The sequence below is a fragment of the Nothoprocta perdicaria genome, unplaced genomic scaffold (genome assembly GCF_003342845.1).
Source record: "Nothoprocta perdicaria isolate Ctin4 unplaced genomic scaffold, notPer1 scaffold_217, whole genome shotgun sequence".
Classification (NCBI taxonomy): Eukaryota; Metazoa; Chordata; class Aves; order Tinamiformes; family Tinamidae; genus Nothoprocta; species Nothoprocta perdicaria.
In genome coordinates this window covers 1100832-1118914 of record NW_020455390.1, presented here as the reverse complement: position 1 = coordinate 1118914, position 18083 = coordinate 1100832, and the positions used below count along the sequence as shown (strand labels likewise).

General features: G+C 52.2%; 1 protein-coding gene across 2 annotated transcripts; it reads right to left on the bottom strand.

The window, feature by feature from the left end:
* Positions 1 to 1608: 1608 nt before the first annotated feature.
* EHHADH (enoyl-CoA hydratase and 3-hydroxyacyl CoA dehydrogenase) lies at positions 1609 to 17831 on the bottom strand. 2 transcript variants are annotated; one of them, XM_026038706.1, is made up of 8 exons: positions 17758 to 17831; positions 12690 to 12793; positions 12108 to 12283; positions 11062 to 11173; positions 10655 to 10759; positions 7476 to 7817; positions 2482 to 3168; positions 1609 to 2400 (listed from the first exon to the last, which is right to left on the bottom strand). In XM_026038706.1, the coding sequence occupies exons 1-8, from the start codon at positions 17829 to 17831 to the stop codon at positions 1898 to 1900; spliced, it is 2103 nt and encodes a 700-aa protein (XP_025894491.1). In that variant the 3' UTR covers positions 1609 to 1897. The 2 variants fall into 2 exon arrangements, with proteins under 2 accessions (XP_025894491.1, XP_025894490.1); XM_026038705.1 differs by having other exon boundaries at positions 1609 to 3168.
* Positions 17832 to 18083: the final 252 nt, after the last annotated feature.

The following is an 18083-nucleotide window of genomic DNA, read 5'->3' as shown; positions in this document are numbered from 1 at the left end:
GCGCCCCGCGCTGCTCCAGGCTCCCCTGCGCCGGGGACGCCCGTGCCGCTGGAAGGGAGTTTTCCAGGCGGTTCCCTGGGCTCCCTTGTCGCTGCCCGGCCGCGATCCGCATATCAAGCAAAGGTGCCGGGCCTCGCGCAGCCCCTTGCAAGGGCAGAGTGGCACCGCCGCAGTCGGGAGCCGCTTTCTGCTCCCTTGGGAGCGCCTAAATCCCTGGAGCCCCCCGGGAGCACATGGGGGACGCGGGTCAGCCCGCGGAGCTGCCCGAGCCAAGCACTGCTGCCCCGGCTCCCACTGCGCCCCGGAGCGCTGCGCGGCCCGGCTGGCCCCGCGGGCCTCACCTTTCGGGGCGCCGCTGCCCGCTGCTCTGCACAGCGCCCACGGCTAATGGGAGCATCTGCCGCACTGGCAGAGCCCACCGGTTAATTAGAGCCCTCTAATGAGGGTGCAGCTGCGTGCGAGGCACCGCTGGCGCTCACGGGGCCAGAGCCACGTCTCCCCCGTGCTCAGAGCAAGCGCAACGYGCGGATCCCCGGCCGGGACCCTGAGGCCGGGCGCCCGTCGGCCCTCCCCGGCCTGGCGGAGCGCACTGGCAATGGCACCGCTGGGATGCAGAGCAGCCCCAAGATCAATAATCGCCGCTTCCCTCCACGTGGACTCACACACGCGGCGCTTGTGGCCTCRGCGCTCGCTCACGTGCCTGGGGCAGAGGGGAATGGCCGCGGCGACAGCAGCAGCGTGGAGGCACCGTGGGGGAGAAGTTGGCTGCGCTCGGGATTGCGGGGCCGAAGGAAGGATGGGGCTTCTCCTCGTCCACCCCCAGCAGGGCGGGCAAAGGCGGCTGCCCGAGGCAGCACCGTGGGGCCGGCAGCCCTGGACAGCRTCGTCCTGCACGAGGCAGGAGCCGCAGCAGAGCCCGTGTCACCCGCGGCCCCGGCGCCCTGGGGAGCCCCGTTTGGCGGGTCCGGAACCATCTGCCCTTGCTGGGACCTGCCCCTTGTGGCTGCCTCCTGCCGTCCCCAAGGTCCCGGTCCTCTGCTCCGGGTCCTGTGCTCGTGTCCCCCAAAGGGGACAGAAAAAGGGGCAGATAAAGGGCAAAAGAAGCTGCATTTAGAACAGCACCAAACACGCAGCCACTTCAAACGCAGGCGCCTCCACAAAGAGGGGCATTATCTCTTCTGTCAGGCGGCGAAGCGATAGAGCTATCTCTAAAGGAAGAACAAGCACATTCTCGTTTTCCACCATCCCCAACAATACCACGTAATCTGGCGTGAGATAATCAGAAGCGTTTTATTAAAACAAAAAGCGCGTTAGTGCCCCGACGTTTCTGTCTGGGAGAAGGGAGCGCGGAGCCAGCGCTGCCGCGGGCCCCTCATCTGCGTCTGTGCCGCTGCGGGGTGCGAGGGGCGGCAGCAGCCCTGCCCCTTGGCTGCCCCTCCGCTCCGTGCTCGGTGTTGGGAGATCCCGGGAATCCCTTCTGCAGGGACCTCAAAATGCTCCCAAGTGGATCCATGTGCTGTTGGGGAGTGGGGACCGCCTGTCTCCTGCCTCACGTCATGATCTGCTTTGTGGGCGCTGCCCCCTTGCCTGGCAAAGGGAAGGCAGAGCAAAAGGAGCTGGGCCTCTCGCCAGCAGTGTGAGGAGGAGGTGGGTGAGGGCTAGTGGTGGGGAGGAAGAACAGGGATGGCCGAGGTCACCCCGGCAAGGCGGGGGTTGAGAGCAATCAACGTGCGTCAATAACGTGTCAATAACTGCGGTTATTCCTCTCTCCAAAGGCCCGGGAATATTGCCCAGGAGCCTGTAGCCCTTTGGCGTTGATTGGAAAAGACAGTGCAATTACAGCACCTGCTTCGCAGGATCAGCAGCCATTGGATTTACGGCAGGGGTGGCCCCGAAATCACAGCTTGTGGCTCTGCTGGCCCACGTGGGACATCCACTCCTTGAGGGGCGGGTTGCCCAGAGCCACCAGCTTCCTGAGGAAGGCGCAGGGCCGCAGGCTGGGCACATCCGGATGAGCCTCCGAGTACTTCTGGAGCTTATCCAGGAGGCGAGGCAGCCCCAGCGTGGAGGCGTAGAACATGGGGCCCCCCACGTGCCTTGGCCACCCGTAGCCATTGACATAGATGACATCCAGGTGCTCCGGGGCAGAAGCGATGCCCTCCGCCAGGATTTGAAAGCCCTCGTTGATGAGGGGAAAGAGGCAGCGCTCCAGGATCTCCTCCYGGTCTATGAAGCGGGGCTTGATGTGGTGGGTGTCCCTGTACTCGGCCAGGAGGTTGTTCAGCCACGGGTCGGGCTTAGGYGTCCTGCCCCCGGCCCGCTCATACTGGTACCAGCCGCGGCCGTTCTTCTGGCCGAACCGGCCCTTCTCGCAAAGGATGTCGGGCAGGGGGCTGTAGCGCTGGCCGCCCCGCCGGCGGGCCGGCGTCCCCGGGGGCACCGAGGCTCCGGTGAGACCCTGCTCCGTCCGGGATCTCCAGCCCACATCCAGCCCCGCCAGGTCGGACATTCGGAAAGGTCCTATCTTAAGGCCAAAATCTTCAATAACCTGATCTACGGCTTCCGGGGTGCTCCCTTCCTCCAGGAGGAACACTGCCTGGTGCACGTACGGAAACATCATCCGGTTCCCGACGAAGCCCGGGCAGTTCCCTACCACCACGCCGACTTTCCTCAGCGTTTTGGCGAGCTGCACGGCGGTGGCAATGGTGGTGGGGGATGTCTGGCGCCCATAGATGATCTCTAACAGCCTCATCACGTGAGCRGGCGAGAAGAAGTGCGTGCCAATGACCTGCTCGGGGCAGCTCGTGGCAGCAGCTATTTCATCAATGCTCAGGGCTGACGTGTTGGTGCAGAGGAAGGCGCCCGGCTTGCAGATCGCCGACAGCTTGCGGAAGATTTCCTTCTTCAGAGCCATGTTCTCAAACACAGCCTCGATAACCAGATCCACATCCCGCAACGCCTGGAAGTCCAGTGTGAAGCGGAGCCGCGCGGGGTTGTGGAGGTCCGGGGCGCGGGCGCCCTGCTTCGCTTTCGAAGCGTCGCGCTCYAGAATGGCCATCACCGCCTTCCGGCCCTTGTTCAGGTGCTCCTGGTCCTGCTCCAGAGCCACCACGGGAATGTTGGCCCTCACCAGACAAGTGACGATGCCTTGGCCCATCGTTCCCAGGCCTAGGGGGGAAAGAGAGACAGAATCAGAGGCTGGGGACACAAGTTGTTGCCGTTGATCACTCAGCAAGAGCACTTCTCTGGGCATCTCCAGCATAAAAAGCTGATGTTTATTGAAAATGAGAGGTACAAGGGGAAAAAATATCCAAAAATCAATCCTGCCACACCATCCTGCTCGCCCCCGACCAAGGCTTCTTGGGCAAACCAGTAGGAGAAGATGAGCCCAATTTCATCACCAATTTAAGAGTGCAGAGTATTCCCAAGAGGCTGATGCTGCATCCGAACGTCAGGATTACAAATATCCCAACTAAGGCAACTGCTAGTCAACGTACAGGTTTGTTATAATTCCATAAAAATGATTCTGATTTTTTTTTTTCTTTTTAATCCCAGGTTCGCAAAGGTCAATCAGCTAAATAAATAAACAGAAACGAGGGGATTAAAACATTTGCTGGAAGCAGCTTTATGAAGAAGGGCTGAAATTACATCATCAGTTTAACAAGTTCCAACAGCCAAGGTCAACCAAGGTAGTAGGTTTTTCCTGCAAGCAACACTGGTGCTTCAGCTCTGCCCCGTGCAGCTTGTGGGCACACAGGACACTTACACCGTGCCCTGCTCAGCTGCAAGGACATCGCCTCTGGGGACATCACGAGCCGGCCAGTTGCTCAGAAACAACCGTTTCCCTCTCAAGCAAACACTGAAGTTCCTCTCTAGGAAATTAGATCTGATACTTTGTAGTCAAATACTGCRAAGAATTAATTTGAAAATAAGGCTGAAAAAAAATCACTCCCTCTCCAGGAGCTGCTACAGAAACAGCTGCTGCGCCGGGGACTTTAATAACTCCCGTAGATTTGGTCTCAGAGACCAAATCTCGGGAGTGAAACCTTTGCACATCTCTGTCACTGCAAAGCAGCTGCTTCCTCCTGCAGCGAAACCCCTTCCACGAGCTGAGACTTTCCACCTTCCCATCAAGGAGGAGCTGTGGCTTTAGCCACTTCAACTCTTYACTTTCCCCCATGGGTAGGATGAGTCTCCTCGCTAGGTTTTTTTGCCACTACCATGGCAGACAGGCCTACACACTTGTAATATTTCAATTTTTAAGCCACAGGATGGGCTTATAGATAAGATATGAGCTTGCSAAGCTTGTTTTTGACCTAGAAAAGCTGTCTCTCAACTTACTACATAACTCTTCAGTGGCCTGTATGGAATGATGTTTAATGAAGCTGGCAGAGAGAGTAATGAAAGCCCCAAGGGCTTTATTGCATTAGAGCTTGCACAGCACAACTCCCCCGGAAATATTTTCTAAAATTGGCCTATAAAAAGCCCGGAGTTCTTTAGCAGGGAAAGGAGCTTTTCCGAGGCCCTCCCGCTTTGGTTTTGCAGAGCTAGTGATCACGGGGGGGACGCACTGAAGGGGAAGAAAGGGTAGGGAACCACGGGGAGAGGAGGGAGATGAGCGTCTTATGCCCAGTCTGGACTAAAACCCGGCTAGGAACTACTCCCAGTTACACTGATTCCTATTGTCCGCTCCATTTCCTTCCTCAGCGAGGTCCCGCTAGGGAATTCAGGCCTGTTCTCCCAATCCCCCYGAATCATTCTGGAAAGAACCCCCTATATTCCCGCCTTCCCCTCGGGGGGCTGTTTGCCGAGCTCTGTGAGCAGCTCTCGCGCCCAAGGCGCCGCTTGCAACAGAAGACTGAAATCTGCTGCAGCCCCAAGGAGGGAGCATCCAGCCCGTCCTCCTCCTGGTCTTTTGCTGAAATGGAACTTGGCATATCAAGAAAATTACTCTTGAACCCAATTAATTTCAGGCCAAACACGCATATGACAAAGCCTTTTGCTGGGCAAGCCGAGAGAAYAACGATTGTTAATTATTGATCTGTCGCATGAAGTATTCAGAATATGAAAAAATATGCAAAATTTAAGAATTTAAAAGTACAAGGTTCAAAATCTGTATTGAACAGCTCATCTAAAGTCACATACACTAGAGAAACACCAATCTGCAGAAAATGTTCTGAACTGTGGTGAATATTTGCACTTAAAAAAGCCAGTAATGGAAATAATACTTTAGAGCTTGGTAAAGATATGCAAAGACTATTCCAGCTCCCTGTTAAAAATAACAAGGTAGTAGACGGCTGCAAATTGCAGCTGCTTCTTTCTCTATTTCAGGGGATTAATTTCCCTCAGAATTAATGCAATACTGAAGGCAGGCAGGGCACCGTGGAAAGGCTGCAGCAGCAGCAGAGAGGAACGATCTGGGTGACCAGGAAGCAGGGAAAGGGGGGGGGGGAAAAAAGACAGGCAGAACAAACAGAAACCAATGGACTCGGTGACCGTGTGTGGCTGAAGACAACCGCAGTGTGATGGATGGATGGATGGATGGATGGATGGATGGATGGATGGATGGATGGATGGATGGATGGATATTTTATTGCATTGCTAGAAGCAAGAAAGGAATTGAGAAGCTTAAAAGACATCAGCACCCCTGTGCCCTAATAAGCCTTAATGGCCCTAAACAGCCCCACCTGGGACCCCCACCCACACCCTGCCTGTGAGCTCAAGAGCCCATTTAAGCTCAGTCTGGCTAAGAGGAGGACTGATTGTCAGCTCTGTTCCTGCTCTGCTGGTTGTATGTGCTGTTGATCCCAACACATGGACTGATGTCCCAGCTTGATGTCTCACCTGCCTCTCCACCACGGTGAGTTGATACTATCCTTGTGTCCTGACTTTAGAGAGCAGCTGCCTTTGCTGCTCCCTGATGCTGGATAAGTAACAGGGTGCAGCAAATGTGGCAGCTCTGACCCTTGGATGTTACTGGTGGAGATGCTGACCAGGAGCAAGAAAGAAACACCATCTTGGTGCTGCTTCTTGGTGTAGTTCCTTCCAGCCTACTGCTGCTCTCCCTGGTTTGCAGGGTTTATGAAGTATTGAAAACTTAGCAGAAGTTCACAGAGCTGTGAAAAAGATCATTGCTGCAGATCCTGCTTGACAGTGCAAGTATCAAAGCACTTAGCTGGGTTATTCTGCAAAAGGCTCTAGGTTATTTTCAACTATGTGTGTAACCAGCAACAGGAGGATTGGAAGCTTTGGGGTAGCAATTAGGGCATAACTTCTGATCAGAGCTCAGAAAGCTGCCTGACACCCAACTAGCTCTGCCCAGAAACAAGGCATGAAATGTAGCTCTCCTGGAAGACCTCAGGCAGCCTGGACTTGTCCTTACTACCTGTTCAATCACAGCACCAAAATAAGCAAGCCATTCCAGACCAGCTCTTCTAGTTGTTTTTTTCTTTTATGGGGTTACAATTTAATAAGTGTCTTATTCTAGAAGGATTAATCACTAAATAGCAAAGAATGTCCCTTCTGACCACTGTTTCTTGCCATCCAGTTAGTTCCACAACTTCAATGTCAACAACTGTACTGCAGAGCTGAACTGTGTGTGCTTGCAYGTGTCCAAAATCCTGTGCCATGCAAGTCACAGGGGAAAAAAACATAGCAAGAATTCTTGATTTTTAACCTGAACGCTGTAGCATCCACAGCTTCTTTACAGGGCTGTAGACCAATGTTCAGAGAAACATTTTCATTGAGAATGACATAAGCTAACCTGCAGATGCTAATGAAAAGAGGGCACTTCAAGTGGTTCTGTGGCCTGAAATGAGCTTGTGGGGAAGCTCACACGGCACAGCACAAGACCCAGAGCTGAGAATCAGCTGGGGAAGAGCAGTATCGATTTAGCGAGTTTCCTCTGAAACAGGATGGATGTTTTCTAAGTGCTCCATTACTTGCTTAACCATTTTTGAGTGCTACTATCAACAGGCAAAGCTGAGAGGTTTTTTATTCTTTTTTTTAATCTCAGCAGTGCATCAAAGGATTTTATTTAAATTGCTCTTATAAAAAATTAATGAAGGCATTATCTTGCTGGGCTACAAAATGGCAAGAGTGGATCCCAGYGCGATGAAGTCTTCTTAAAATACAGCTGTCAAAACATTTTCATATTAGCGCATCCCCGAGTGCGTCTCTGCACAAGCGCTGGCAGCGCAGAGCTCGACCAGGCAGAGGAGAACTCCCTGCAAACCTGCTTACGGGGTGCAACCAAGCCAGGGTTCCTGGCAGCCCTATTTAAAAGGGCTCAGGCAGCTGAAGTGGTCCCTGAGGTGAGAGGAARGTAGGTGGGATGGTGATGTAGCAGGATGGGACTTACCTGATGTTATCTCAGATCACCTATAGGTGATGGCCATTGGTGTTGATGKTTTTTTTCCTGTGTCTTTGCCCATATTGGTGACTGGTCAGGAATCCCGGCACCCTAATGGCCTTACCTAGCACGGCTGCCTTGTGGATGGGCCGAGGGGCCGCGCTCTTCCAGGAGGCACCCTTGGGTGTCGTCCACTTCTCCACCGCCCTCTCGGCGAAGAAGGCGTACTGCAGCGCCCTGGCCTGGCCCGACGTGAGCAGCACGCGGAAGAGCTCCCGCTCCCTGCGGAGGCCCTCGGCGAAGGGCAGCTCCGTGGCGGCTCGCACGGCCCGGATGCAGAGCTCGGGCGCCAGGTAGCCGCGCGCCTGCTGCTTCACCCTCGCCAGAGCCGCGTCGAGCACGGCCGCCGCCTCGGCCCGCGCCGGCATCGGCTTCAGGCTGAGCCGCCGTGGCCCCAGCGGCTGGCCTGGGGAGAGAGGAGAGGACAGGACAGTCACTGAGCGCCCAGCATCCACGTTCCCTGGAGCACGATGGATTTTCATGCCTTCCTACAAGAGTGGGAACATTCCTTCTGAAAGCCTCGCTCCTACTTGGTGCCTAATCCCCTTGGCTAGCCAGAAATGCTCCAGTCAAGATCCTGATCCAGCTGTTTGTGAAAGACTGGGAAATGCAGCTTGGCTTCGGTTGGTCCCTGATAGCCGGAGTCCTCTAGTCCCCCTGGGAGCGCCCTCGTGCAGTATGGGTTAGGGAGCAAGCGGATAACAAGGAAGAGTTCAAGCTTTTGTGTCAGCAAGAGGTGGATCAAGCCACCACACAAATACATGAGGCTCATTACAGCCYGGGGTTGCTATGGTGATACCTAAAAAGGATTTTAATTGAGAGAAGTTGGTTCCATCTCAGCCACCCGAATCCTTCCCCTCCCCTTCAGCAGCACAAACCTGGGTGCCCCCTGGGAGATCTTTGATCTGTCTATACACAGACCATCTATATGCTCCTAAGGGCAGCTTGCTTTGGTCAAGGCCACTGAGGAACAAGATGAAGAATTCAAGATATCTCCTTAAAGATTTCTCCTTAAAACATTTTTCAAACGGAACCCTCTGTGGCTGTAGTGTTAATTAACCATCCAGAGTGTTAATTAACCGTGAGTGGCACCAGAATCTCCTACAGTGACTCCTCCTGCCCAGCCAAGTGGTGCCACAATCCTGCTCTAAGGGGGATCTCCCTATCTGCTGCTCCAAGAAGCGCTTGGGAATGTAGCCTCATTGGCCAACTTTGGTTGTCAGCACTGCCTTATGACTGGATTTTATTCCAAGGTGGCACCTTGTACCTAGTTCTCTTTTTTTTTTGTGTGTGTGTGTGTGTTACCTGAGCTAGGAAATGGCCAACATCAGGTGGAAAGCAGCTSAGGAGCAGGAATCTGGTGCCCTGCTGTGTGTGGGATGCTGGAGAGCAGGGAAGTGGAGAGCACCTCAACCAAGTTGCYTTAGGACCCTGTCCTGACTCCGCATCTGCCTCAGAGGCAGGGCAAGGTAACACAAACATGAGTTTCCAGGATGAGGAAAGATACAGATTTCCTGCAGCAATAGCCTTCAGAGTTCAAGTTTCCTACTCAGGCCTCTTGGAGAACATGGCACACATGCAGATGCACTCATTCTGTAGCTAGCTTTCTTTCTCAACTGAGTATATCGAAGTAATAGTTGGACATTGGTGGTGAACATGTTTCCTAAAGCCACTCTTACTGCAGGATTTTAGTTGGGATAATGCCCTTTAGTTCTTTGAGTTCTTCCTTCCCCTGCCAAACGTATGTTTTCTACCTGACAATGCTCTTTCTCCGCTGTCCTTAATTTTGGTCTTGCATAATGGGTTTCTTTTAATCACAAAAGAGAAGTAGAGGTTTGTCCTGCAAAGCAGATCTGAAGGGTAGGCCAGACTGTTGGGGCAGATCAAAAGACTTCATGTGACATTTCTAATGATACAGAAAGGGTCTGAAGAGGGGGATGCTATTGGGAGCCTTTAAGCATAGTCTTACAAGGCTTGCACTTACAAGAGCATTTGTAAGTGCAAATATTGAGGGGGGAGCTACATTTATTTCTCATTCTGTGAGGAACTAATTCTCCTTCCAGTCCTATTATGAAACCTTTATTTGGCTGAAAGCCCTCTGGCTTTGTAAGTATTTCTGTAGCACCTGGAATGATGGCTCCTTTGCTGCTGCAACAGCAATAAGAACCRGGGGTATATTTATAAGCAGGAGGAAAACTAATCTGAACCTGAAGAGATCAGTGCAGGCTCCCTACAGCCTGATTTGTGAAATGAGAGGCAGGCAGACGAACAGCATCAGCTGCTGGTCCTGCAGGGCGAGAGCATCACCCAGCCCCAGGAGCTGGCAGGGGCATCTGCTCCGTCTTTCTTGCGTCTGCTCCTCCAGCATCTTCCACTTAAAGCCAGCACGTGCTGCTGGCAGCAGTATCTGCTACTCCTGTGGGCTTCCCAAATGGAAATGCATCCTTTCTCCACAGTTACTGCTAGTGAACTACAGTCAGAAGCTGATAAACATCTTTCCATACAGAACTTAACACTAACAGGGGCCAAACTAAGCCAGATCATGCTGCTTTTGCTTGGCTCTTTGGCATGGGCCGTTGCTGCTTCCATGCTCTGAAAACAGATTGATTGCCAAAGATCCATCAACAGTGTGATCAGAAAGCAAGGGAGGGTAAGGAAAGGGACGCTTTTGAATCCTCTCCTATGAGGAGCAGCCCTTCCAGCTGCTCTCCAGCCTGCCGGCAGCAATTACAGCAATTTTCCAATTTAGTGATGCCATCGAGTGGACAAATTATGAAATGCAGCTTTGAGTTAGGGCAGAGATTATCAGTGACAGTTAATGGAAGGACATCCTGCTCCTCTCCACAAATTTAGCTCCTGCTTGTTCCTCCCTTCTGAAGAGTGCAGGGTTTGGGGGTTTTCTTTTTGTTCTTCCCAGAAGAGGCAAATTTGGCTGAAGAAGATATGTTCACTGGCTAATCTGCACTCTAAAAATCTTATTTTTCACTGAGGAAAATGCCCTTGGACTCCATGCTTCCCYCTGGGTACTGTCTAGGGGAAGATGCCCTTCATGAGGAATTTGTGTGGATGGGGATGCTTTCCCAACGTAGCTACCACACAGGTAGCTCTGTTAAGGGCACGGTGGCTCAATGGAGGAAGAACAAACTTGTGGAGTAGAATAAACTGGTGGGCTTTGTTCTGACTCTGCTCCGGCCTTGAAACCTCCCTGATGGTTTCTCCCCATGGCTACAATTGGTTCCTCACCGATCACTTTGTTTGCCAAGTGAATTGCAGCCTCAGCTGTGTTTCCTTCTACAACTTCATCAACCAGGCCCAGCTTCAGTGCCTCTGCTGCTGGAATGTGTCTTCCTGTGAGAAAAAGAAATAAAGGGACTTTGGAGGGACATGGAAGGTGGCTTCACTCTTTTCCAGTTGATCAAATGRCTGTGTAAGTGGCTTCAAATGTGCATGATGCCCAGCACAGGCACAGAAGGGCATCACTGACTCTAGACCTCAGAAGTACATGCCCCTTTCCAAGCCCAGAGGAGGGAAGACAAGCTGAAATTTAACTTGAGCAGCTTCTCATATGTTTTTAAAAACAGAAAAAACTCCTGTTTTATTAGACCAAGCTCATGGAAGGGCTCAGTGTCGTCTGAGGTGCAGTTCTTTACCTGTTGTGATCATATCCAGAGCTGCTGGTAGCCCAATCAGTCGGGGTAGTCGCTGAGTGCCTTGAGCACCTGGAAGGAGCCCYAGGGTGACCTCTGGCAAGCCCATCCGTGCCTAAAGTGAAGTCAAATTCAGCAAGAGAGCTGATTAGCTACAAGGTTAATTATGAATTTAGCAGAGAAGAGGAAAGAGAAGGTGGCCTTGTTCACACTCTGTTCCTGTAGGGTGCCTCCAAAGCACTGCTCTATGTAGAAACGCCATCCTTGCTTCCTGTGACACATCTAAAAGGCCATCCAACCTTTTCAGGACCTTGTCTACAAGGGCAGAGGAGGCAACGTCACCGTTGTTCGCTCAGCGCTGGAGGAGCTCTGGAGCCCACAGCATCCTCAGGGCAATGACACCCGTGTGTAACCGTGCAGCACTGTGTGACCTACCTGTTGTCTCCCTACCTTAATTCTTGGAAATTTAGTGCAGAGAAGGCTGGTACCACTTTCCTACTGAACTATCCCTCAAAAGCCCTTAAGTACTTCTTGGTACTCTTGACCTTGGGTAAGGGTTGATGGTAGAGAAGCCAGTGCAGGAAAGGGGCAAAGCTGTATCTTGCATTCTCTTAAAAATCTAGATGTAGTTGCTGCTTGAAAAATATAATTTGCACAAATTTTGTTGAGTTCTTAAGAGATCTGGAGTCACTTTAAGACTGTCATGTCAGGCACCCATCTGAGGTGGCATAGAGGGTGATGTGTGCTACCTCATTACGGTGTTGTGGCAACCGCATGGGCACAGAAAAGGAGGCAACAAAGCCAAGGGGATGCCCCTGTCAGCAATGAGCCTCCTTCTATAAGGACACKGGGCACTACTGAAAGGCAGTTCATCATTCCTGAATCCCAAGGGAGGGAGCTCAAGAAATACTGGATCGTTCTTTGGAAGACTTCTTTAAGAGGTGTCTGTTGGTCAGAGTGTGCCCTGAGCCCAAGGGGAATGCCCCACGGCTCTCCAGGAGCAGGGCCCGGAGCCCTGGCGCCTTCGCCCGGCTCCCCGTGCGCGTTACCTGCGCGTGCGCCACGCGGTAGTGGCAGCCGAGTGCCACTTCCAGGCCCCCGCCCAAGGCAACGCCCTCGACGGCCGCCACCACGGGCTTCTCGCTGTCCTCGATGAGGGAGACGAGGTCGGACAGGCCGGTGGTCTCCGTCCGCTCGGGAGAGGAGAAYGTGCGGATGTCAGCTCCTGAGGAAGCACAAAGAAACATGGAAGTGAGGGACGCCCGGCGGGAGCATCCCTCTGCTCTTAAACATTGGTGCTCACAGGTCGTGGAGCCCCTAAAGAGAGGAATTAATGGGAATCAGCCTTTCTTGGGAGCTGCTGTGGGAAACCCTGGCTCCTTGAGCCTTTTCAGAGTCCAGGGGAGGGATAAGTATGAAAATGTTGCACCTCTAAAGATCACGCGATTTCTGCAGCGATTCTCAGAGAGATGCCTGCTCAAATAAGCCAAACAAACAAAACCCRAGGACACTGAGTCTGGAAAAACTAAGCCCAAGTTACCAGGAGCAAGCAACACCAATGAGCTCTACAGAAGCCCATCACGGGTATCAAAAGGCAGAGAATATCTGTGTTTGCAGAAAAAATAGCTTACCTGCACTGAATTTCCCATTTTCACCACAGATCATAATAGCCTTGACTGAAGGATCGGCAGCTGCTTTCTTGAGTCCATCCTCCAAGGCCCGGATAACTGTGAAACTGAAGTGAATTCAGGATTCAGTGAAAGCTGAAATGAATTTGGGATTCAGTGAAAGCTGAAGTGAATTTGGGATTCAGTGACTAAGGATCAACTGTGCTGGCCTCCTGGGAGGCCTGTGCTGTGAGCACCAACACCGGGCGCCCCGGGAAGACGAGCGGAAACCCAAGGATGTCCCTTCTAGGCCATCTTCTACCCCAGCCTGGCCGGGGCCTCTCTGCTCATCAGGCTCCTACTTGCTTCAGTGGGAAGTGCCTAAACCCACTGAGCTCCTCGTGACTGATCTGTCATTGGGCTGCTGGAGAGATTCCTTGTGGCCCTGCGGTTTCCAGGGCAAACAGCGCAGGGTGACGCTCCTTGAAAAGGTGTCTATGAATTAAACATCCTCATCCCGAGGAAAACAGCTTAGCATAATTTGGAAGTCATTAATGCTAAACCTCTGACAATCTAAGGACGTTTTTAAGGGGAAATGAGCTCCAGGGATGAAGAATCATCGTGCAAACACCTGACACGGGGGCAATGTGTTGATAATGATTGCAGAGGTCTGTGCATGATCCACGTGGGAGTTGTGGACTGTGTGAATTTGGGCCTAGGAGACTAAATTGAATTTCTTCTCCACGTCTCATCAGAACATTTTTCCAGATGTAGGAACTAAATGTGTCTGGCAAAGAATTAATGACTTAAAAATTAAGCAGTAAAGACAAAAACAGTATTTTTTTTAACAAAACAGGCTTTCAAAAATCTGGCCTAACTCTAGGCCCATCTGCCCTGCCTTTCCTGCAATAGCAGCAGGGCAGCCAAAGAAAATAGCACAAATTTTCACCATAAAAATTGAGAGGAAGAAAAAAAAAAAAAAGGTAAATTTCAGTTATCTGTAGCAAATGTCTGGTCAGGATGACACACAGGTCCCAAAGAAGTGAGGGAGAGGAAGCAGCTAATAAAGATGAGAGAAAGGTCTCTGAAAATGGGAAGTGAGCATAGAAAAGGGAATCAGATTAGGTGGCTTTATCACAGTTTACAAAATAAATCTGATTTAATCATTTAAGGCTGGAGTTGATAAAGGAGGACCAAATAAACACAGCTTTTGCTCCTGCGTAGTTCAGCAGGATTTCGGGAGCAAAGGAGCTATGAGTCAAATCCCGGGTCTGCCTGAGCGCAGATTCCTGTCCAGAGGGGGYTGACAATGCAGAACTCAACATATGTTCACACATATGTACGGTATATATGCATATATATGTGTGCCTTGGGCACACACTGAGCCCTGAGGAGCAGGCGAGAAGCAACTCAGACGTTTCTGTGGGTGCTCGGGGAGCAGGCACGAAATTCCCAAGGAAAACATTTGTCTGCAGCAGAGGGAAAAGTTCAGGATCTTATGCAGGAAATTATTTAGCRGTCCGTAGTGTGGACACCAATATATTCCTTCTGCTGGAAGAAAAGACAGGTATTCAGTCATTTTTTTGTGGGACAGAAGGGGAGCAAGGCCAGATTTTTTTGCATCTYCCTTTTTTCAGGAGATCAAGGAAGACGTTTTGCTCAGGATATACATTACAGTCCAACACAGAGGCTGCGTTGCTTGCGTTGCTTTGTAGCTCGTCCTACAGCTGGTCCTAAAGGACACAATTTCAATGAAAGCACCGTAGTAAAACGTGATAGTATAATTATCCAAATACTCAGGAGTATCACAACTTTAAATAGCCAGACTGTAAAAGAAACAAAAGAGTCACCGCCGTTTGCACAAGGATTTCATTGCCTTGGCGGTATCATTCATTTAACTGTAACAACACAAAAATTCAGTGTAAGAGTTTCAGTCGGCACTTAATCCCTTGCTATACAGCCAGCTCTACCACATGGATATCATTCTGGCTGCAAGAAAAGTGATTCTGCCGGTGTGATTCAATGCCAAGTCTTTCAGAAACACCTGCTAGGTGCTGTTAAAACGCACGTGCACCCCGGGATACAGGAATATTCTTGCACGTGGCCATGCCAGGTTACTTCCATGTCGCGTAAAGCTCCACTCGCTGCTGCGGTGCCATGCTGGATTTGCTGGAAGGTTCTATTATTTACTACGGCGATTTTGGATTTAAGCGAGGATTTGTGAATGTGAAGGTTGTTTGCTTTCTAAAAGAGCTGTTTCTAGCAGAAAATGCCCTTTATGGAGAGTATGCAAGCCTGCTCCTTCCTCCCCGTGCTCGCCCAGGATCCGCAATCCCTGTGTCAGGGATGTTACTGGCTACCTCATACCCAGCCTTTTCAGCGCCTGTTTATGGACCTGCTGTCCCTGAGTTTGTCTAATCCCTTTCTGATCCCGCTGATCCCATCTGCCTCTGCAGACTCCTGCGGCATCAGGCTCTGCACTGCCCTGCACAGAAATCCGGGATCTCTTTTAAACCAGTCTCCTACCACTTTCATCAGAGGTCCCCAGTTGCTCCATTCCTGAAGTTATTCTGCTTGGGATCCTTTCTAGACAGTCTCTAACTCTATGTCCTTCTTCAGGTGCAAAGTCCAGAAATGCACCCAGAACTCAAGGTGTTTTACTGAGCAGAAAAATGACGCTCTCCTTGTGAACTTACCTTCAAACGATCCCACTAATTCCCTAGCCAGCTTCTGGTTTTTGATATAAAGAACTTTTCTTTATAGGGACACGCTCAGTTTTCAATACCTCCAGCCGCATCACTGCAAATCAGGAGCTTTTGTGCTCCTGCCTAAACCCTGCTCTACAACCTCCTCAATTTGCCCTGCCAGTCTCTCTCTTGGAAGGCTTGCTGGCCTTTTGCAGCCTCCTCCTGGCGCCAAAGGCTTCCCAATTGCTTGCCTGTCTAATCCTGTCCCTCTGCTGCAAGGCCTCACAGATGCTTTAGGACTGCAGGTCTCTGAAAATGAAGTCTGCAAATCAGGAGAAAAAATAACAACAAGTTTGGCACAGGCTACGGAGGGGAGTCCCTGGGATGGGCAGAGCTGAAGAGGACAAATGGAGAAGAGCAGAAAAGTGGGGGTGATTTGCTGCAGGGCTCACAGGTGGGGCCTTGCAAACTGAGTTTTCCTTCTGGAGCTACTTACTGCAAGACAGAAACATCTGCACCGCGCTCCAGCCAGTGCTGGAGCCTGGAGTTGGAGACTGCCTCTCTCCAACCGAGGCGCTGTTGGATGGGGCTGCTTGATAGGAGACAACCAGGACAAGCCAGGTCCCTCGGTCCCATCACCTGAGGTGCAGCCAAAGGCCAGAGCCAGGTCTTGGGCTTAGGTCTCACACCTAAATCCACGCAGCTTCTAGGCTGAACCACATGTTCCTACTCTATCAGGGGACAGAGGAGCATGGGCAACACAAAGGAGCTGTGGGGACCGTGACAACACAGCAATCGGTGGCAACTGCCTTTTTAATGGACCTGAGGTGGCTTCTCCTTCCTGTGCTGGGGGAAAAAGCTGGACCGGGACCATATCAACCTCGGCTTCCAGCACCACGGAGCTTCACGGCACGAAGGAGAGAGGATGCAGAGCTTAGCCCTTGACAACAGAGGTAGGTGGTGCAGTAGAGAGCTGTTGCACACAGGGATGTGCCAATGGTGCCCAAAGGTGCTCAGGAGAGCACTCGGGCACCGCTGTTTACTTCTCTATCTTGTACTTTGCACTGTAAGGATGGCAAGTTCACTGAGTGAACAGCTTGGACGCTTTCCTAGTCTGGCCAGGGCAGTTTTCGTGGCTCTCAGCAAGAAGCTGCTCCAAGGGACATCTTGCACCTGGCGCTCTGGGGAGGCTCACGAGTCTGGCTCAGCCAACCTCACCAAGCTGCTCCAGCTCTGTTTGCTCACGACGGTTATCGGGGCCATGAAAATCATCCTACGCCTCTTTCAAATGTGTTGCACAAGAAGCGCTGGCAGCTCCTACAAAACTGTAGCTTGCTACAACCTGTGGCAGCAGCTGCTACCTCCTCCTTGTGCTCTTACTTGTCCCCCTCAGCTTCCCTTAAACAAGCTTGCTGGCCTAGAAGTCGAGCCTAACCTCGGTGGATGTTTTTGCCTCCTGCAAGAGCATTGAAGATACGGTCACTCTTCCAGCATGGCTCAGCTGCAGCTGCTTACAAAGGGTCCCTGTGCTAAATTAGCTGAAAAACACACAAGCCTTAGACCACACTATTTACAGAGGAACACGCATGTCTTTCTCAAGCACTCAAGTGGCTCCAATTTCGCAGGTACTACAAGGCTTGTGCTGGAGCTTGCTCGAGGAGCTCCTTGAGCGAGCGCAGCACGGGGAGGCCACTGCCTGCAGGCACCTCTCACCTGGTACCCTCTGCCCCCCTTGAACCAGCGCCCCGTTGGCCGGGGGCTCCCGTGCTGCGCCAGCTCCTCGTGCTCAGCCACATCCCGTGTTTGCCGAGACCTTGGCCTTAACCCTTGTGCACACTTGGACGTGCAGGCGCCGACCTACCTGCACGTGCAGGGCGAGCCCTGCCAAGCAGGCGCAGCAGGGAATCGAGAGAACAACAGTGAGCGCTGAAGCCCCAGCCCCTTTCACCCGGGGGCTCTAGTGCCCCTCCAGCAAGAAACAGCTCAACTCCTAAGGTATAGAGGCAGTTATATATAGTTACAGTTAYAGTTATAATTACAGTTATAGTTATAATTACAGTTATAGTTACCATTATAGATATAGAGTTTTAGTTACATTTATAGTTATACATAAGGTACAGGTGTGTRTATATATATATATAAGGAGCATGATTCCTTGCTGGAAGCTTAAAGACGTAGGTGATGACAAACGGGCTGAGTTTTCAAAAGGATTCCAGGAGAAAGGAGCGAGTGGGAAGCCTGACGCCTCTCCTGCACAAGGGGATAGAAAAGAGGCCTCGGAAGGACAGTGCATGTTCTCTGCGAGCTGACACTGAAGCCAGAAAGCAGCAGGGGGGTTTCAGAGGGAGCCTGTGGTGCTGGCGGAGCGGGGGAAAGGAGGGATTGAGGCAGGGAGGCTGTGTTACCTCAGCGCGTTGACGGGCGGGTTGCGCAGGCGGATGACGGCCACGGCGGCGGCGCCGCGCACGTACTGTGCCATGGCGAGCGGCTCCGAGCGCTCTGCCGGCGCCCGCCCGCCACCCGCCAGGGCACCCCRGCCTGGCCCGGCCCCGCCATGGGCGGCACCGCTGCCGCCTGCGCACACGCCAGCTCCCTGGGGACACAGGGCCGCCCACAGCGAGGTGGAGGGGACGCACAGAGTCCGCTCTCCTCTGGTCTAGGCTCTCCCTGCTCCTCCTTTTGCTGCCYGGGCACCTCCAGGAACCCGCAGGAGCCCCATGGTGCCGGGCAG